Source organism: Drosophila biarmipes, chromosome 2R, assembly GCF_025231255.1.
Source record: "Drosophila biarmipes strain raj3 chromosome 2R, RU_DBia_V1.1, whole genome shotgun sequence".
Taxonomy (NCBI): domain Eukaryota; kingdom Metazoa; phylum Arthropoda; class Insecta; order Diptera; family Drosophilidae; genus Drosophila; species Drosophila biarmipes.
Genome location: NC_066615.1, coordinates 22,443,294 through 22,464,901, shown reverse-complemented (window position 1 = coordinate 22,464,901; position 21,608 = coordinate 22,443,294). Strand labels below are relative to the sequence as shown.

The 21,608-nt window shown below is 43.8% G+C and overlaps 3 protein-coding genes and 1 long non-coding RNA gene across 4 annotated transcripts; 2 read left to right on the top strand and 2 right to left on the bottom strand.

The window, feature by feature from the left end:
* Positions 1-3,309: 3,309 nt before the first annotated feature.
* Positions 3,310-5,337, top strand: LOC108022259 (glutamic acid-rich protein). Its single transcript, XM_017091118.3, has one exon. The coding sequence runs from the start codon at positions 3,432-3,434 to the stop codon at positions 5,196-5,198; it is 1,767 nt and encodes a 588-aa protein (XP_016946607.1). The 5' UTR covers positions 3,310-3,431; the 3' UTR covers positions 5,199-5,337.
* A 2,654-nt stretch (positions 5,338-7,991) lies between these two features.
* On the bottom strand, positions 7,992-8,843 carry LOC127011054 (uncharacterized). Its single transcript, XR_007764087.1, has 3 exons — positions 8,646-8,843; positions 8,403-8,576; positions 7,992-8,346 (listed from the first exon to the last, which is right to left on the bottom strand). It is a non-coding gene; the product is annotated as an uncharacterized LOC127011054 (long non-coding RNA).
* A 54-nt stretch (positions 8,844-8,897) lies between these two features.
* Positions 8,898-10,944, top strand: LOC108022170 (neprilysin-4). Its single transcript, XM_017091014.3, has 2 exons — positions 8,898-9,959; positions 10,015-10,944. The coding sequence occupies exons 1-2, from the start codon at positions 8,898-8,900 to the stop codon at positions 10,843-10,845; spliced, it is 1,893 nt and encodes a 630-aa protein (XP_016946503.1). The 3' UTR covers positions 10,846-10,944.
* A 1,291-nt stretch (positions 10,945-12,235) lies between these two features.
* LOC108022375 (transmembrane protease serine 6) lies at positions 12,236-13,344 on the bottom strand. Its single transcript, XM_017091257.1, has 2 exons — positions 12,619-13,344; positions 12,236-12,565 (listed from the first exon to the last, which is right to left on the bottom strand). Exons 1-2 carry the CDS (start codon positions 13,342-13,344, stop codon positions 12,236-12,238), a joined length of 1,056 nt encoding a protein of 351 aa, XP_016946746.1.
* Positions 13,345-21,608: the final 8,264 nt, after the last annotated feature.

Here is a 21,608-nt window from a genome sequence, read left to right as displayed (position 1 = left end):
AAGTTGCAAGGTCCTCCCATACTTCCACCGAAGCCTCTTAAAATTTACGAACCGTGCCAACCACAAATTCTAAGCCCAAAGATCTAAACAGACCACTTTAGATATACTCCTAACAACCATAACTTCATGGAATAATTTTGGCTGGGCCAGCTCATAACTCTAGACTGCATTATCTTCCGCGGGATCGGAATATTTAGGAGACACATGTGTGGCACCCCCAACTCCACTACTTTGGGCACTCCGACGCCTTTGGAACCGAAGCGAGGACATATCATGTTGCCCTATTCGAGGACTGCAAATCGATTGAGGAACCCCAGGGAAGGAGTTTCGGGGCGAGGGAGTGTAAGTATTTCACAGAAATTCGAAACCGCGCAAAGTCAATGAACCAAAACAAACGAAAACAAAAGGGGCCACCACCAAGATGGAAAGGAAAACAAATACAATGGAGAGGCAACAAAGTACAAAATGCACAACAATTTGACATCTGTTTCAACAATTTCGTAGAGCGAAAAGGAGTAAAAAGTGAGGATGAAAGGATGTCGCGTAGATTGACTTGTACTGCAGACAAAAGGAGCCCGAAACTTCAGCTTCAACTTGGCATCCCGTTGAAGAGTCCTTCTTGAAAAAAGCAAGTGAAATTCCCCTGAGTTCGTGTGACAAATGTCAAGGGTTAATGAGAGCCCTTTTCCAGTACTGTTCGGAAACGGAGTTGTGTTAATTATCATCAGCGAACGGGAGTTTAAACGCTTCATTAGACAAAGCATTGCAACAAAGACCGAAAGGGAATGGAGTATCTGCAGATACGAGGGTGAAAGCGATACCCGAAGGGGAAATGAGTTTAAACATATTTAGTGAAAAATGTGTGGACGACGAAAATATCAAGTTACCAAAACCGGGAGTTGCCTCCTAGTCTCCATGGGTTTTTTAGACACAAGCGATTGAGGGTCAACAAAAAACAGGGGGAGTATTAGGCATTCAATTAGTCACTTTGAACATGGGTGAGAGAGTCTAGATAAGGCTGGAAGATATTCTATAAAGATACATTTTCAGTTGAACTTATTGGTAGTGTGGTGATTTTGTTTTAAATATATAATCCAAGAACTATCCCTTTCCTTTGTCCCTTTCTCATTTATCTTACCCCAAAGCGATTCCCAGAAATCCTTAGCCTAATGAACTTAATTTGTAAACTCTTTCAATAAGTTTAATTATGTGTTTCTCAAGAAACAGATCAGTCGCATCATTAATATGCATTGTGTCTTGAGAAATGATTTTTCTGCGTGCTAAAGGCAAAGTGATATTTTAGCCGCTAATTGTCGAGTTCCCCAACGTTTTGGCCCTTAAAATGCAGTTCCTAAAATTATGGAAAATAAATTCATTTATTTTAATTAGCTCGAGCTTCAGGCGGAGAAAAGAAGAGCAGTCAAACAAGTTCGATGGGCCCGAGATCTGCCTTTTGGCATCCGAAATGATTGATGGATTGGAACTCCATTGTCTCCACATGAGTCATTCAAAAACGAGAAGCCACACTGTATCACTTGCTGCAGTGACTCACTTCCGAAGAAGGAATGTAATCGAACTGGAAATCGAGATCGTAAAACTGCAATTACAGGGGAAAGGGCGGAAAACAGCTGGAAAACTCGGGGGTTGAAGGTCGTGCTCAGCCTTCTTCCTACTTTATTGCTCGGAAAACAAAGGCCTGAAAGGAAAACCGCTGGAGTAGCGCCCCATAAACCATAAAATTCATAATCTACGACCACTTGACACGCATTAAACAAAAACAAAACAGAGTTGTGGTGGCGGCATCTTTGCATTTATTTTGTGTAGAAATATTCTTCAGACGCCAGAAATTAAACCGATCGCCTGCTATCATTTGCCTCGATAAGGAGTGCAACCAACCCCATGCCGAAATATAAAACTGAAACCGAAACTTGTGTAGTTTTTATGAACTCATATGGGGCTTCCGTCACACGACTAACTCAGATCATAAAAAGTACAACAAAGAAAACTTTTTTGTACCGCCAAAAAAATAGGAAGCTATGAAAAAGTGGTGGAGGTTTCATTGTCAAAATCACGTGCGTGCTGGGGTACTGTTTTTTCGAACTGGACTTGTAAATTTATTCGTCATACACAGCCGTCGTTCTTGTTATGCAGCTTTTCATGGGCTGCCCTATGTTTTTCCGAGGGAAATTACAGCTTTGTCATCAAACTGGGACTCGCAGAATAACAATTCGCGTAATAAAAGAACAATAAAATAGGCGGAAATATTCGCAAATATAAATGTGTAATGAAATATATTATTATAGTCGAGGGAAGAAGTATTAAAATAAATTATGCAGCAGTAAATTGAGTTAAGCGAATGACTGAATGCAACATTTTATGAATCTAACTCTTAGATTTTGGTTTCACTAAACATGCGCATCAATAAACCAAAAGAGTATTACAATTCTCATACGTTTGAAGCCGTTTCCCACCTTTTCATTTTAATTTACCTCTGCTGACACGTGAAATTATTGTATAAAACTCCTGATAGTCGGGATTCTTTACGCCTCCACCAAAAATAATTGAAAAGCAATAAAGCAAGAGGTCACATTTCCCAGTTCGTTGATCCAAATAACGCTCGTCGGTCGGAAAAATTTGGGGAATGCGCCATGCACGCCTCATGATTAAAGGATGTTTATTAAATATTCATATAAATGTCAATTTAAAGCTACTGATACCCAGCCCCTCTGCTTCCAGTTGAGTGTCACTGTTGGCGGCTTTTTTGTTGTCTGTGCCTTGGTCTGCATTATTATCGATATAGCCCATGAATCCCCAATTGAAGGGCTTCCCTTACTTCCTTTTTGAACTTCACCGCCCTTGGAAATGAAGGGGTGGCTAAAAAACGGGGGCTCTTGGGGGTATAAATAACAATAGATTTATGGCAAACAATACATCGAATGCATTCAAATAGAATGTTTCGGTTTTTGGGTTGGTTCTGTCCTCTGACTAAAGCAGAGTTTAAGAACCCTTAAATTACAGTACAACTTTGGATCAATACACAAGTTTTTATTGAGAGCTCTGCAAAATGAACTTTAAAATTAACCGAAATAGCTTTTATGAAATAGCATTTTGTAGTTGAAGTATATTAAAGACATTTAAATTTCTCAATGTGGCTGCTTAGAATACGGGTCAGGATAGGGATTTTTACCTCAAAATCATCGATAAAAGTTGGCAGCAACTCTAAATGGAGTTCCCCTCGACTCGAAAACCTACCAACACACTTGCCGAAAGCAAAACAACTTCAATCTCCCAATATTTCGATAGCTCGACAGCCCTATTTTGATCGCACTTTGTCGTTGTCAGTCTAAATATTTTTCCGGCTTGCTCGTTTGTCGGAAAATTCGACTACGCCCTGCAAAATAGTCTGGAAAATCTGTATATAAGGAGGGACAATGTCGAGGAACCGAACCAACCTGCGCCGACAGCCCCAAGCATGTGAAAGTGATGGGGAAAATGGGGAGTCGGGGTCGTCATCGGAAGAGCCGCAGTTCCTCGACTATCTGGGCCACTCGGAAGGACCGCAGGAGATGAATCCTCTGGAAGAATTCACAAGTCCGGTGCGAGAGAAAAAGCCCCCTCGTCTGGCAGCCAAACCTAATCCCACTTCTAATTCCAACAACAATCAAGAGGCCGTGGAGAATCACCGGAGGATCTACCGCCAGCTGGGCATCCATGTCCCCGAACCGCAGCCCAATCATCCGCTCATGGGCTACCGCTTCGTCCTGAAACTCTTCCTGGCCACCAATAGCAAAGCTGTGGACTTCCTCAACTGGTCGGGGAAGGGCACCCAGTTGGAACTCAACTATTTGGGATTGCAGGAGCACTTGACCAGTGGTCGCTCCATTTTCCACTGCCGGAATGCTTCGCAGTTCACCGCTCTTCTTCAGGGCCACGGATTCGAACGAGTTCGGTCAGGCGAGGAATCTTCCGCTCCTACAGCTTCTGCCATCAAGCTGCTCTACCGGAACCCAAACTTCGTCAGGGGTCAGCTGGGAAAGTTGGAGAAGATAGAGGACCATTGCCCCAGTCCCGATAGCAAGGGACCACAATTCCCACCTCTGCACCTCCCGAACTACGGCCACATTGCCAGGATGATCCGACGGGGCGATCTCTGCTCCACTTCCTACACATGTCGTTCCCCGCTGCAGATAGCTCGGTGTAATTTCCAAACTCTACTGAACTATCAGGCGGATGCGGCTGTCCTGAAGGAACGCAATAGTCACGACGTGTTCAACCAACAGGTTATGACGCAACTGAATGTGAAAACGGGTCGTACCCCCAATGATTCCCTGCCAGATCCCAAGCACAGTAAAGCCTACCATGGGAAATTCGTGAAGCCCCACGAATCGGTTATTAATATAGGCATCGGCCAGGCCCCCGACTATGCCGGATACTACGGCAAGGTGGAGCTGTCCAAGGTCAACGAGTTCTTCTCGGAGTACCTCCCCCGTTATGGCAGTAAAATCACCGGCTACAAGGATATAGTAATGGACGCCACCAACAAGTCGATTGGTTTCCAACAGAATCTGCCCATTGGCCTGAGTTTTTCGGACGACGAAGATGATGTCCTGGCACCACTTTCTTCTGGACTGGAAATGGATTTCTTGCCGTCCACCTCGGCTGCTGGGAAGCCGAAATCGTCTGCTCGCAGGGCGGTTGTGGAGGACTCCGACTTGGAGCAGGCTATGCAGGAGCTGTGTGGCTCCAATCTCAACGAGGATGACGACGATGTGCCGCAGACCAGCAGCAGTAGCAAGTTAAAAGCGAAACCCAAGCCAAAGGCCAAAGCCAAGCCCACTAAACGCCTGGCCAAGCGCCTGGAATCCAGCTCCAGCGAAAGCGAAGAACCCAAGGCGATTGAAGAGAAGAAGCCCAGGAAACCCAAGAAGATCAAACTGAAGGCAGAGGAAGATAGTGTCGAGTATGTAGTGAATATCGAAGAGGATTTCGAGACGGAGGAAATCGAGGAAATGACTGATGAAAAGGTGAAGGATCTGCAATACGACGAATATGACGACGACGATGATAACGAAGAGGACGACTTCGGGGAGGAGGACGATGACGACTATGTTGACAAGTACGTACAGTATAGGACTGCTCCAGAGCCGCCGAAGAGACGACGTTATGATCTTCGCAACTCCAAGCGAAGCCCACCCTAAGAAGCTTATAACATATCTTAACGCAAATAGGAATTAAAATATTTAGTTAAATCAATTTTAAGCTAAATCCAGAGAAGGGTTGCAGGAAAAGTTCGCTTGCATCTCTTCCCTCAAAACCATTAAACGTTAATTATTCCTTTACAAATGTATAACTTTTTTACACTATTAACTATTCTTCACAAGAAAAAGAATGCTGTAGTCGACGAGCTCGACTATTAGATACCCCTTGCTCAGCTAAAAGGTAGGGCGAGGGAGATGGAGATCTGCATGCAGTAAATTGGCTCTTCTTCCGAGACTGTACTTTTTATTTGCTTATAATTTTTGAACGAATGGTCGGATTTAAATAATATGCATTTACACTATTAAAAAAAAAATAACATATATTGACTACAGTTGCACCTACATTTTTCTAAATCAAATCCAAGTCCTAGAGCTAGATCTTTTTTTACCGTGCCCCATTTCTCATCTCCCGGCCATTCGCCTCAGCCATATCTTTTGTTTATTCGACTAGGGTCGCACTCCTTTGACCATCTTCCATTCCGCATATCTAAACCTTCCATTATAATAACTTTTGTTGGCCTCTTCGAAGGCAATAAGTTCGGACATATGGGCAATTAAATCGCTTATCGCCCTTCGATCTCTCACGCCCTCAGTGCCCCATTACCGGGGCCAATCAAAAGTGTAATATCATCTGGAAATATCTTACCAATTCGAACAGAAAGCACCCACAGACTGGCACAAAAGCCGAAACGGAGACGGAAAGTACAAGAAAGAGCCAGACAGGGGCGCAATCAGTGGGATGTTTACAAGTTTTATGAGCCACCAAATAACAAGATGAACAACAGGCAACCGAAAACGAAACCAGAACCAAAAGCGAAACCTAAACGATACTTGACTTCGAGGGATTCGAATTTGGATTTGGGCTGGGACACTCGAACACTCGCATTTGCAAGAGGCGCAAAAAATAAGCGCTTTTTCGTATAACTCAGCGTGAGCCGAGACACGATTTTATGGTCTTTAATTTGCTTTTTATTTGATATCATATTTCAAGACAGCCGGACGGCAGGCAAGGCTGCTCGCCGAGGCTCACTCCCAGAACTTTTAGGCGATGAAAACAAAAGCCGGTATCCTCTTATTGGCCCCGTTCCCCCCAAAAAAGCATCCCTCCGAAGGGGATTTTTCGGTTGGCAAAAGAGGGAACCTTGAGTCAAGACGTCATAATGTCATAAAAATGTCACATACTTTTAATAACTTTATGACAGCTACAAAATCATAAACAAAATGCTCTGACAGCAGCACACGAAATGAGAGAGGCCGAGGGACTCGGATTCTGCGGTTGAGTTCTTTTGGGAGTCGAGTCGTCATAATGAGATGTGTCATGTTTTGCCTTCTGAGAAATGTTTCTCGTTCTCCATTTCGGTGGCCTTTGCCATGATTGCCCATCGAGGAGCCCGGTGACCAGGCTGCCTGCCCCCCAAGAGTCTCAATTATAAACATGACAGCCTGATTATTAAATTTGATGTTTAAATGAGGATCTGCGCAGAAGGGATATTCGATATTAGGTGGGGTGTAGGGCCTGTAATATCAATATTAATTATTTTTGTAAAATTTATGTTTGTTAAATTTCTTTCCTTTGTTAATACAATCCATACCACACGCAGAAACACACCTTTTTGGCCCAAAATCCACAATCTCAGCCTGAGTTTCAACACATAAATTCGCCCTGCGACAAAGCGCGCAAGTATTAAATTATGGAAGCAGGAGTAAAGTCCGGACTTTTGCTGCATTTTAATGAAGTAGATGGTGGATGGAGGGGGCAGAGAAAGGCCCACCGAATGCAGAGTTATTAAATGCCAAGTTATTTGTCGTTTAGCTGGAAATCCAGGCAGGTCGGCAGTACTTTAACTTCTGAGGCACACAAACTTTTTGAGACTGCTTTATGGGTTTGAGTAGGAAATCTTTACGAGCTTGTGGTGGGGAGACAAATTTATTGGCAGGGCATTAATGTTTTCTTACTGTTCTCCTCTCTCTTGTATCTTTCCCGTTTTCTGTCTGACTTTAATATGAAGTCGTAAAGATTTTTAATGATCCCAAGCTACGGTAAAACTATTTACATATGTATCTTTATGCTTTATGGGGGCCAACACGAAAAGATCTCTCGTTAAGGCTTGGCAATTTGTCTTCTGATGGGAAAATGCCAATCGGAATGAGGTGTTGAGTGTGGGTTGTGTGGTTATAGAGGGGAGGTGTCCTAAACACTTGGGAAAAGTAAGTCTTAAAATGTTATCATCAATAATTGGTCATATCATGGGCATAAAGATCCACTCTTTTGTTTGTTAAAAACTCTCCTGTCTCCATAGCAAACTTACTAGCCTTAACTCTCGATTACCAACAAATTGCAACTCAATTTACCAGCTCCCCCGAGTAAATAACTTGTTGTACATTTGTTAGAAACTTTGCGCTTATCTACATGCCTTTCCCGAATCCAACTTCATAAATACGCTATACAGGGACTGTAAAACCGGCCACCAATAGCAGTGAAACTTGCTCCTGTGAGTTTGGCGTGTCCTTGGGCTCTCTTTCCATTTTTGCGAGCAGGTAGGGGGTTATTTTATGATTGCACAAATGCGAAATGCAAAATGCATAACAATCACAATTGCACAAAATATTTCGCCAGCAAATTGGGATTTATATGTATGAGATATGGCCCCGTTCCATCTGCCTGGCAAACTTTTCTTCCAAAGAGGCAAAGCCACCGGAGTACTTAGCTCACCTTCAAGTGGTGTAACCCAGTTTCGAATTGCTTTTTTATTTGCCATTGGCCACAGTTAAGGATGTGGTTATGGATATGGATGTGCTCCCCGGGGGATGAGTCCCAAGCGAGTCCCAAGTAGTTTCTGCAACATTTACTACAATCTACCGAAAAGTTGGCGGAAACTTTTGATCGATGTGCTGCATAACTGCAATTATGTTTGCACTTAAAAAAAATTGGGAATATCTTCAGTATTATTTTTTAACATCCAGCTGGGAACCGATGGAACAACGTGGAACAGAAATTGAATATAACGATGCCTCTCACAAACCTTCTTTAACTCCATGAGCTGACTCCGTGCCGAGTTAGCTTTTCATGATAAGGAATTCCATAAGCCTATAGTAGAGATAAATTAGCATTCCCTTGTTGTCAATTAATATATTGAGACTTACGGGTCAGATTAAGTCACGTCTCAACTATCAATTCGGATTGGTTTTCAGAAAGATTACAAAACAACGCTTGAATTTCGCATTTGCCTCACTATTTCGAAAAAATTAGAACGGCGCTGATTATCATGTGTCCGATGGGCCTACTTTTAAGCTTGGCCGATGAACAGATAACGAACTCTGTAGGAAGGAATGTACGTTGTTGAAATTCATGTATTCAAACTGTATGGACCGCATAAAGTGTGCAACCTTGGAAACAGCGGAGTAAAGGGTAACTAAAAGTCGACGTCCTCGACCTAAGCGTTCTTTCTTGGTTTGGATTTGATTATTTCCAAGGTACTTGTGGCATTGTGACATCCCGCTGTCGACAACAAGCAGCACTTATATGGCAGATTTGGGCAATACCTAAAATGGTGCTGGTCTTACAGAGCCCTGACAGTACAAAATCGAGCTCTGAATGAAGCAGTCGGCTCACTAAGTCTTAAAAACAACCTTATTAAAATGGGTTTATTTAGAACCCCTTTTTTGTGTTCGATAAACCTAATTTTGGTTGGACTATTGCTCTTAGTAATTTTTTCACTGACCTTCTCGGATGCACAGAAAGTGGCCACGAATTCCGGAAGTGGTTACCTGCCGGCCCATGCGGATCTCATGAGGTCCTACATGAACTTGAGTGCAGCCCCCTGTGACAACCTCTACGAGTACGCCTGTGGCAACTACAAAAACGTGAGAACCGATCGGTATTCCCGACATGGGTACACGGGCTCCTTGGGCTACTTACTGGACGACAGCGCGAAGGAACTGCTGGGCAGGATGGATCTGGCGGAGAAGCTCAACGTGTCCCGCGAGCTGAGGGTGGCCCAAAGATTCTACAATGCCTGCGTGGCGGCTGAGCTGTCTCCCTTTCCTGCTGCCGATCCCAGCTACCTGAGGCTCATTCGGTCGATCGGAGGGTTTCCCGCGGTGGATGGTGCTGCCTGGAACGCGTCCAGTTTCAACTGGCTTAGCATGAGCGCCCACCTCACCAACTACGGGGCTAGGGGTCTGATCCACGAGGAGCTACCGCAAATTAAGGGACAGCAAGCTCAGGTATATCTGGCGGACATGGGTTTTGACGCCATCGTTCAGAAGGACAGCGTCGGAAGTAAATCCTCCCACGCCTACCAAGTCAACGAGGAGCGCATGCGCGGATACTTAAGATCTTTCAAGCTGACAGACGATAAAATCACAGAAGTGATCGACGGTGTTTTTGCATTCTGGCGAGAGGCGCTAGACGCGAAAAGCAAAAAAGATGCAACTTACACGAACTATATTTACTACAACATTTCGAGTTACTTGAAGATCGCCTGGAACGAGGACGAAGACCGAAACTATATGAAGCCCAACTTCAACGAGATGGACAAGGTGGCTGCCCGGCACCCTGAGGCTGCGGCCAACTATCTGGCCCTGCAACTGCTGTACGCATTCGACGCCAAGCTGAAGGACATTCGGTACCAAAGAGACTATTGCACCTCCACGATGCGGAGCTCCATGTGGTTCCTCTTTAAAAAACTCTATTCGGCGGTAAGTGGACCAAAGACAACACAATCAACAAGTTGTTAAATTCTTCTGCTTACAGGCGTACTTAACTGCGGAGATCAAGCTGGACGTATCCCAAATTGTGCAGGAAGTGAGGAACAGCCTGCGAAAGATTCTTGAGGAAGTCGATTGGCTCGACCTCCGCTCTCGACAAATGCTTTTGCGGATGGAATCTTCCACTCGGTTTCACTTCGACTCAGAAAAGGCCTACCGTGTAAACAACCGCCTAATCCGGGAGATTCGCCGCCTGGATGTAGTTGACGATAGCTACGCTGCCACCAACATCAACTTGATGCGTTACAAAGTCGAGATAAATCGATTCAGCACCCGGCACTCCTTAGCACAATCTACCGACCCTACTTCGCAGGATAGGCTGTTGTCTATTAATCCAAATAGTACACCAAATAAGTTGAGACTTATCATTTCAGCTGATGTCCTTCAACCCCCTTATTACCACCGCTCTTGGCCGCCATCCCTGAAACTAGGCACCTTGGGCGCGAAGCTTGGGAGTGGTATCACCTCGCACATTGTCGGCATGTGGACTTTCTTGAACAAAAATTACATGAAAAATCTTACGCAGTGCTTTAATGATGACAGCCTACCGGCGCCTTACTTTAGTGAAGTCTTCATTAATGGTGGACTGAGGCCGCCCCTTGAGGCTTTGAGGAATAACCTCACTAAGTATCTCCAGAAAGAAGAAATGCTAGGACTCGACCTGTCGCCGGAACAGCTCTTCTTTCTGGGAAACGCTCAGATGAGTTGTTCCATTTACTCGAACGAAAACTACGAGTATCTGCGTGGCTTAACCAGAGTCAAAGAACTTTTCCAGGCCTTCAACTGCCCCACTGTTAAGACTTGCCAGCTGTGGTAATCTGCCAGGTATAGCTGACAATCCTCCGTACTTTCATGCAAACTTTAACATTATATTGCGTCGACCCAACTAAATTAAATTCAATTTTGCAACAATTAATCTTTTCCTAGTAAAATGTTTCACCCTTTACTCTGTGTAGTAAAATACATTTTCAGAGCACTTCACTTAACGAGGAACCCAAGAGCAATGGCACGAAAAGCGCGATTAAAATGTTGATGTGATTGTTATAAGCCCCAGCATTTGGATTGTTATCAACAGGTTCAAGTGTGAACACGAAATACTAAATATATAATATATTTTATAATAATATATATTATAAATATTGTTTTGACATAACATGACACACTTTTTGGTGTTCGATTAACCCAACGGCTTTGGGACCGCTGATCTACGTGGCCCAAAAATTGCACAACTCCTGTCTGGGGGCTGATCTGTTTCCCTTTCCTGCTGCCGACCCCAAGTACCTCGCGCTCATTAGGTCCATCGGAGGATTTCCCGCTGTGGACGGTGCTGCCTGGAACGCATCCCGTTGAGCGCCCACCTCACCAGTTACGGGGCTAGGGGTCTACTTGACGACGAAAATCCAATTTTATCTCTGGCCGTACTAGGGTTTGATATTATCGTGCACGAGGACAGCCTGTTAGGTTCATCTTCCACCGCCTACCAAGTCAACGAGGAGCGCATGCGCGGCTACTTGAGATCCTTTAACCTGACAGAGGAAAAATCGCAGAAACGATTGAGGGTATTTTTGCTTTCTGGCGGGAGGCCAAAGGGCCGACAACGCCGCATTGAAGCCTTCTTTTGAGGCCTACCGAAAATACACGAAGCTGATGCTGGGGGATCCTAAGAAGATCTTGGGTAGCGAGGTATTGCAGGGGCTTGACCTGTCGCCGGAACATCTCTACTTCCTGGGATTCGAACGATTGCTTCCGAACACAGTGGGGATAAACGCAACTTGGCCAAGAACCGGGTCCTGGGTGCCTTGTCCAACAGTCAGGACTTCTTCCAGGCCTTCGACTGTCCTGTGGGCACTGGCATGCGTCCTACCGCCAAAACTGGCCACCTGTGGTAGTTATCTGTCATAAGGGGTTAAATATTCTTCTTCCAGTAAATCATCAGTAAATCTAAATACATTTATGAGGCTATATAAAAATTCCTATCCAATTAAAAAAACGTTTTGAAATGAAATTCAAGCAAAATACAGATACATTCGTTAAACCAAAAGTGTAAATTATATTTCAACCTTTTAATTACATTTCAATTAGTAATCCTCCAAGGGATAAGGCATTATGTTGCATACTTTTACTTCGTACCACAAGAACTAGTCACTTTTTCACATTTTATGTTTTTGAACCAATATGCTACAGAAACGGAGATAAATATATCGTATTCAGTAATCTTCCTCGGGATACGGCATGCAGTGGCATGCTCCCGGGGTATTGGTCGCCAGCCAGCGAAGGTATTGGTTGACCCTGGTGTAAACTCCCGGGGCCTGGGGTCTGGCACATCCCACGCCCCAGGAGACGATCCCCGCCAGTTGATACTGCCCCGGCTGCTCATCAAAGGTCGCGTGTAGGGGGCCTCCACTGTCGCCACTGCAGGCGTCCTTGCCGCCCTGCGAAATATTTCCTGCGCACATCATGTTATCCGTGATTTGGCCCGGCTTATAGGAGGTGGAGTTCCGGCAATCCGATTGGGGTAACACCTCAACCTGTACCTCCTGCAGTGTATCATTTGTATAGCAAAGTATCCAATAATAAAACCTCTTCTCACCCGCAAAGTATCGGAGCCCGGTCCTCCCTCCTTCTGAGCTCCCCAGCCAGTGACTATGGCCAACTCGTGGTCAAAACTGTAGGCATGTATGGGCAGGCAAATGGGTCTCACTCGGTGGTGCTCCATGTCAACCGGCTGGCTCAGGCGCAGAATGGCTAAATCATTGTCGAAACTTTGGGGATTGTACAGTTCGTGCACCTTCACCCGGGAGACAGGTCGCTGGACGGCGATGTCCTCGTTGGTATTACTACGGTTGTGCTCGAGGAATCGCAGGGTGATTAGTTCTGGGGGAACCCCCTCCACGCAATGCGCTGCTGTCAGGACATACAGGTCGTTGATCAGCGAGCCCGAGCAGTAGAAGCGCCCGTAGATCAGGATCACAGCCATCCAGGGGTATTCATGGACTCGGGTCTCCTGGCCTCCCACGATTTTGTACAGGGTATTAATGAGGCCACAGCGACACGTGACGCAATCCCTGTCTACGGGAAAGTTGGGTGCCGTGGGTCTAGGAGTCGTAGTCGTAGTTGTTGTGGATGTGGTGGTCCTCCTGGTTGTAGTTAAGGAGGTACTGACTACCGGAGTAGAAGTCGTGGTTGTGGTCACAGGTGGTAAGAATATCGAGCCTATCCACTCGAAAAGGTCTCCCTGGTTGGGCCGAATCCTCTTCTCGTTTAGGCCACAACTCAAGCCGCAAAGTAAGCCGATCAAAATAATTAGAAGCTTCATCTCTCTCGGACTTTCTACAACTAAACTGGATACAGTCATGGATCATCCATTTAAAGCAGAAAGTCTGCCTGCTAATCACGTTTTATTCTGGCCGGGCAACTTTTCATTTTGGCAACACATTTTCCAGGCTGTCGCACAAATGAATTCATGAAATGTTTGCCAGCCAAGTGCAAATGCCTCGCAGGTTAACTAACAATCAGGGTTTCGAGTGACAGGAAAGGGGTCGCATATGCCAGGGGTTTTTGGGGGAGCTACCCATAAGGTTGCACTTTTCATTAATGCTAAATTAAAGGTATTTTATGGGCTCGGAATTTAAATGAATCATGTAATTTGAATTCCGGGGAGCTAGAATGATGAGGAATTTTAGTTATAATGTAATGGCAGCCGAGTTATTTGCCGTTTTTTGTGGAAGGTTTAACATAATTTGTTGATTAATTAAATATTATTGTACGAATTGCTATTGCAGCATATTTTTTCTTAGCAGTTCATTCATAAAAAAAATATATTTCTAATTATCTCTATTTTTTATTTATTATTATTGACAAAATCTCTTTAACATATCTCTTCTGTTTATCTCTTTTTGTTATGTATTTAGCTCCACTTCCGTTAATCACAACAAACCTCCAAAGTTGACGGCTTGAATAATTTGTCTATCAACTTTTCCAACTATTTATTAAACATTATGCAAATTAGCCGCCCAATAAGCGGCCTAATCAAGACTTGACACTCCACACATTGTTGGCATCAAGGCCCGCAAGTTTCCAATTTCCCCTGGTTTTCCCGCCGATTTTCCCGCCACTTGTCATTTGCGTCTGTGTAAGCTGGCACAATAATCTGTAATAGGCTTAGGCATGAAATATTGACGCTTAGTGACCGCTTAGTGGATGCCAAATGACTAAGTAACATCATCTCGGTGGAAAAACTCCGGCCCGAAACTCCAAGTGTAATTAGAAGAGCTCCGAAAATTAGTGAAAGCATTTTCATAACAATTTTCGTGTGTGTATGTGGAAAACTAAGCTGCTTATGGGACTGTGAGCAGAGCTTTTCGACTTTGACTAATTGAATTTCGGGTATATCCATTGGGGCGTAGCTCTAACCCCAGCACACGACTTCAATTCCGATGGGCACGCCCACACGCTTCAACGCCTAAGTGGTAGCATTTCCCCCAGCTACAATTTATAGACTACCATTCAGCACTGATAAAAAATGCCAAGTAATGTACTTCGATATTTAAACAATTGTGCTTTTAAAGTGGCCAAGATATTATTTAAAATCAAGATTAAAGTATTACATTTAATAATGATTTATTTTTTTATTTCAATATAAAATAAAAATATTTATTCAAATGTCACTATTTATTTTATATTTATTTTTCCCAGTGAGACTACCGAACTTGATGCGCTCAATTGGAGAGTTTAGAGGGGGCCTTTCAGGGGCAGCACCTCAGTAAATTGTCCAATTATAAAACTGCGTAGGCCAGGTAGCCAGTTCGGGGTCCAGAAAACCAGAAGCCAACTCCACTCTACGGGGAAACTCGAGACGCATCCACATGTTTCTGTCACTTTTGATAGTCGCTCCTCTCGCTTAATTGATATTTATGGAAATGGGGCTCTGCCGGAAAGTGGAGCACATGTGGGGAGATTTACAAGCCACAACATTGAACTTCATTGCGGTGACGGCTCATTAGAGAGTGGGAGACACTCGGACTCGGAAAAACAATGCTGGAAGGCCTGAAAAGTAATCCGCTGACCCTCAACTGCAGGCCCGAGGGGAAAAACCAGAGGAAAAACTGCAGGAGAGCTGCCTTTGTCCAAGAATATATGGCTTAATTGTGGCCAAGTAATAAACATGTCCGGAGTGAAAAGTTTTGGTTGCCAAGAAGTTTCGACCGTTGTTTGTGGTCGCAAGTCGCAGAAGAAAACCAATTAAAATGGCAGAGAAGCAGAAGTCAGAAATTAGAGGAAAAAGTAAAAGCTGACCTGAGGTTGAAGGGGAAAAATACAGATAAACTAGAAACTTAGAACACTAAAAAATAGTTAAATAAAAAGCAAATATTCACGTTTAATTGCCCAATGCAAGACTCCCTTTCACAATCCAAATTTTCGATGGCGAAATATATTTTTGGGTACGGGGAATCTATGTTTATCTCAGTGAGAACCGAGTGTTTCGCATTGCGTAGGCTGATCGGCGTGAACATGATTTAATGGCAAAGGCTGGGAAATATTTGTGCACACAATATCTCGACTTGCGGCAACTACTTAGTTGTCGAACATGAGCTCTCTGGCCGCTATCGTGACAGGATCGGGCTTTAAAATACGGCTTATAAAACAGCAGGCAAAGCAGCCAAGCATTCCAACCGCGTTTAATTAAAAGTAACATTTTCACAGGCCGCAGAACAAGCTTATTAACAGTTACTCGACCCAAACTAAGAAAAAGCGAAATAAAATCGGGGGAAAAGGGGGAAAACAGCGTCTGTCAATTGATAAACAAGTCAACTGTCACTTAGGCCCAGCATTGATAGCGGCTCTGCGGCGCGGCCAACGTTAATCAGCCAGTCCGAGGAGTCCTGCCCGAGGACCGGATCCCAAGGCCCCTACTCCTCCTGGAGACTCCACTTGTTGCCGCCGGCCGATGGCGATAAGCAGCGACACATGTCACAAGATTTTTCTGCCTTCTGCCCAGGCGTGTTTCGCCTTTCGTTTTGCTTATTTTTATTTTTATTTTAATCAAAAGTGGAAATTAAACGCGGCTAATGAAGATTTTAATTGCGTGCAGCGGCCAATGGAGTTGCATGTGGGCTTCGTGGCTGTCTGGGCAATATCTATGGAAATGTACAACACTTCGGCACAATATACATAGGGAGTGCATGCAGCACATAAACTTGCAACTTAGGATTTACATGATCAGCGTTTGTGGCAGCACGCAATCAATGTGCGAGAGAGACAGCCCCAATCAACTCCAGCTAAGCCGCTTATGACAGTCCATAGGGACAGTGGGCTGGAAGCCGAGTGAGCCGGGAAAAGCGGTACAGTGGGATTTATTTTGCCAAAAGTGGACCCTCCAGTAGGCGCAAATGAAGACTTAGAAGCCGTTTTCAGACTTAGAATGCACCAGTTTTGACTACCTTTTAGGAACATAGCTCTAAAGTTTTATTTATAAAATTATAATCAAACGATTTTAGATATATCACATATCATAATAATAGATCATATCATATATCATAATAATAGATCAAACTATTTACAGCTGAGAGCTCTTCTTCTTACTTATTCGAGAAGAAGCGTTCTTAAAATCAAGCCGAAAGTGTTCTTGCCCTTTTTATTCAAGAGTGTACGAGTGTGAGCCCTGAGTATTGATGGGCATCAAGTATCTGACGAGTTAAAGTATATGTTACTTTAACCAATACCCATCATTTTGCTAATTTATCTTTAGCAGTTACACTCCATACACCTATCCCCACACACCTCATCCATTCTATTGATACACATGCTGTCAGCCAGTTAAAGACCAGTTGATTGCTCAGAAAACATACACATCAAAATCCTTTGTCATGCTCACAATTTACATAGAGCGACGTTTCCCCGACTCCGCCAAACCCCAACCATTTCCGCCCCCAGCCGGAAAAACTAAGGGAAATGTGGAAAATGTCACGCTTCATTTGCCTTAACCGTTCAAACGGACACCTGGCCGAGAGGTAGCCCCTAAAGGAGTTGGAGAGCAGGGGCAATATAGTAGATCATAGTATAGTATGGTACGGTGTGGTGTGGCATGGAAAAAGTCAGGAGGGCACACAAGTTCCGTGAGAGACGGGAGAACAAATCGAATCGGACAGATCGATTAGGCATACAAATGCGCAATTAGAGGTGGAAAGTTCACGTTGTCCACTCGAGATGGATATGTGAGCTATCTATATGTCGGCTGTGCAGGTAGCTACCCTTTGCCCAATTAGGCGTTACAAATTGTTGGATGGAGGGCAGGAATAGGAACAGGAAGCGGAAGCAAACAACTAACGAGCCGTGTAAAAGAGATGACAGCCAGGTTATCTCCATAGCATTTCCCCTACAGCCCCCCGTCGGTATCAATTAATCGAATTAAATTTTGAGAGTAATTTTTGTAATTTACGCGCCATTCGGTTAACCGACGTCTGACGCTGGCCACAAATTTCAATAATTACCGACAGTTTTTAATTATCCAACGGAACGAGAAGTCCGGCAGGGTAAGGGCGTTTATTGGCCAAAAATAGTTTCAACAGTATTTAATTATTATTTATGATTGTTTAGCGCATTTTTCCGAAATTGATTTATGCGGTTCTCTCGTGTCTGGTCAAGTTTATTAATTTGTTAAAGCCAGCAGCGATTTGACACAAGTCCCCAGCACCGCCCACTTTCGGGCACAGAGATGTGGGCCCATGTCATGCCGCCTGCCCATTACAATTACATATTAATTAATATCAATTTTCTTTCGGGGGCGGGCGTTGAACCGTGAAAACCTATAATTAACAGATATTCGAATTCGATTTGGGGTGATACAACTATGGCAACTCTTCGAGTGGAAAGTGTTGCGACAAGGGAGAATTTAAAAGTATTTCTAAGATATTTATTAATTTCAGTTAGGTTAGATTTTAGGTTAAATTTTAAGTAATCTTTCTTTTACTTCATTTAATTAGAGTGTCCGAGACATCAATTCGTATAGGCCACAATAAAACGAATTTTTTTAAGGTTAAATTTTGTATTTTTTTAACCGTTTATCATAGGGTTTTTAAAATTACAGTTCATCCAAAAAAATTATATTTGGCCATACATTGCGAATCTGACTTTATAATGACGATATGCTAATAAAATCTTTAAACATCGATGCACATCCGATCTGATTTAAGTGTCTACTCCCCGCAAAATGGGTTAATTTAAGTGGCCAGCCCCGAAAGCAAACATTTCCTGCTTTCGCCAGTGATTTCGCTTTCCCCGTGCGCAGATCCACTGATGGCAGAGCAAATAGCCAGACAGCAAAGCAAACCCAATGAGCAACGCCTGCGTGAAAAATGCAAATCAATTCAATTAAAAAGAACAAGAGCAACGTGCAACATCGGGCGATGCAGCAACAATGGCGAGGACGCATGGCCGCAAGGTAAAAAGTATGCGATCCTCCAGCCGAAGAAAACCCCGACCGCAGGAAAAGAAAAGAAAACGAAACGAAACAAACACGCTCCATAAAGATCCCGACAACAGCGACGTCGGCAACAACTACAACACATGCCACAAAAGTGTTGCAGTTACAAGAATTTTAATCAAGCGTTTAACACTAAACGCGCCACAAGTCGCAGAAGGCAAAGGCGAAGGCGACCGTTGCGGCTGCGCAGACGCATAAACAATTTCCAAATCGTTGTAGTTGTTGTGTGTCTGCCTTGTGGCAGCCTCTTATTGGCATTGTGTTGTTGCCGCGCCGCCGCCTGTTGTTGCTGTTGTGCATAAATTAACTTGCCGCTTGTCTAGCCCCGGCAGCAACATCCACTTCTTGGGGCACGCGGAAAAAAGCATGAATTTTTTAATTTTCGGACCAGCGGATCGGATAGTTTTAACGTATTTCTGCTGAAATAAAATTAAACAGCCCATTTTATATCGAAATATGTGATGGAATATAATTTTAATAATGTCATATCAAGGAAGAATTTTATTATTTTATCTAAAATAACCTCAATAGACAGGCCTGTTTCTGTAGGATGAACAAATACAGTTAACTGCATGTGTTGGATTAATTGCATTGCAAAGATATTATAATTACTCATAAAAGATATTCACTTGCATACATCTTGTATCCTATACAGTAAATAAGTTCATTTCGATCTTGAACTTGTATTTTTTTCTGTGTGAATGTTTTTGGATTGTCTTTGGCTTCTCTCCATCTTGTACATACCTCTCCTTGGTTTTGGACAAATTTAAATTTGCATGACAGACGCACATTGATCATATTGGCGGCGGGCTAAGGGGGCCCAACATGCCACAACGAGCTCCAACTGTGCCAAAAGGAGTCTTTCAATTCCACTCGATTCAGCGTTGTTTCTGTTCCTTTTTCAATTAACCAAACATGCGGAGCACTCAAAATGTCATTTGGTTTTGTCAAATGTTTTGTGCGTCTGCTGTCGGGTTTTCTGTTGTCTGGGGAACGGAGAAAAATTTAGGCCAGCAGCATGCGTGAAACCCCATAAAAAATCATTCAATAAATCACAACAAATTAACATAAATCTTGTTCTGTCGTCGGCGCTTTTCAGCTAGGGGATTTCAGTGTCTGGGGGCGGGGCGACTCAAGTGGGGCTCCTCCTCCCCGAAAGCTGCTCTGGTGCCGCGCTCCTGATGCTGATGATGATGTCGATCGTAAATCGTGAAAATTTTGACAAATGCCCAAAAGCTTCCACGCACTCAAATGGGCAATAAAAAATTAAAAAGTAAATATATTGAAACGACGCAGCCTTCGTCGGGCCACAGAGATGAAGAAAATGTGTTTATTGCATCTTTAACAGCAGCCAAAACACAGCGCAGAAAACAAAAATGGACTGCCTATCGAAGGGGGAATGCTCTAGATACAATACTTATATTGTGCCACAAAAATACTTATTATTTCCTTAGGTTTCTAGTAACTTATATATTTATTTATACCAATCGGCAGCTGGATCTTTTAAAAGATACAAAGGTATTTATGAGATATCCCTATGAAAGGATGTATGAGATTAATACGAACTCAACTTACTTTAATACTCAAATAAAGCTACACTGTCATTTTCAGCTAAAAATACATTATATACCCATGGGTACCACCCCTTGAAAGGGTATTCAAGTCGGTTGAATACCATCTAAAATCTAACCGAAACAGATGCACAAACGCTCTGCGACTCCCCGCACACACACGTGCAACCTCCCCATAGATGACACAAATGGCACACAAAATGTATCTTTTAAAACGCAAAATGAGCGCCATAAGTGCGCGGCAGACAACAATGTGAGGCAGATCGGGGCAGGATGATATAGGGTTCGGGGCCCCTGGAGGAGGGATGACCGCGCACATGTCTGCAAATTGTTAATGTGAATTTATGATGCATTACGCGCCATCGCCACTGGAGAGCTGCGTATGCAAACCCATTCCCCACTCCACTTCAAGCTCATATACCTAACTGTCGTCTGGCTGCACTTTCGGCAAAGACAGATAGCTTCTTTAGCTTCTAGCTCCTCGTGCTGCGAGCTTCAATTTTTCCAGTGGCGTAATGAAAAACAGATTTCAGAAAGTTTTTACGATTTTTTTCATTCGACTTGGTCGATTTTTCGGTAGTTTTTATGATGGAAATTTGGAGTGGAGTTTTATTATTGTAATAAACAGAAGAGTGCTGCAAGATCAAAGCATTAGGTTTGGACATTTTCGTTGTAATTATGCATGGGAAATACTTGAAAGGGTGTGTGTTTCAGTGTAGGACGATGCAGGAAAATGCTAATAGATATGGAAATATTTTAAGTACTTTACGTTAATATTCAAATATTATTTAGGAATATGAAATACTTCAAGGCATGTGTTTATCTTTATAGCTGCGGGTTTCCTTTAAGACTATACATATATGTTCCCCCATATAGAAGGCTCTCTTAAACTCCCTTTCTTAGTTCCCGATTTCCAAAACTTCTTCACAGCTGACACTTATTGAATTATCCCGCCCCTGACCAATGGAAACCAGAAATGGTTAACCCCGAAATCTCGCGGTTTTCGACGACCACCCCTGAAAAACTCACACCTGAAGTCCATAACAAAGTTAATTAGGGCTCGGCAAACGCCTCTAATAAACTTTCAATTAGGAGAAATGCCCAAAAATAAACCACACCATCTGGGGGGTGGGATGTGGATAGGGTACCAAAAATAGGAGGCGTCTGTGCGTGCAACGCCCATTAAAGTGCATTATCGAGGGGAGCGGCAGGTCGGTCAATTTTTGAAGTCTCGGCGAAGACAATTTGCTCCAGTTCACAATTGTGGGCGGGTGGCAATGGGAGAGGCCTCGGAAGGGGGCGGACGGGCGTTGACAGCTGCGCCTGGTGGCCGCCAACTATCCGGGAATCGTATAATTTATGCAGTTCCACAAGTTTAGACAACCGTTTCAGGAGGAATCGGAACCGGAGGAGCGGGAGGCCGGGGAGTTGGACTCGGCGCAATGAGCATGACAAATTTTTGTTTCTGGCGCTCGCCGCTTTTGAAGTTCCCTTTTCTTTTCGCCAAACTCCAAGAGTCACCTTCGC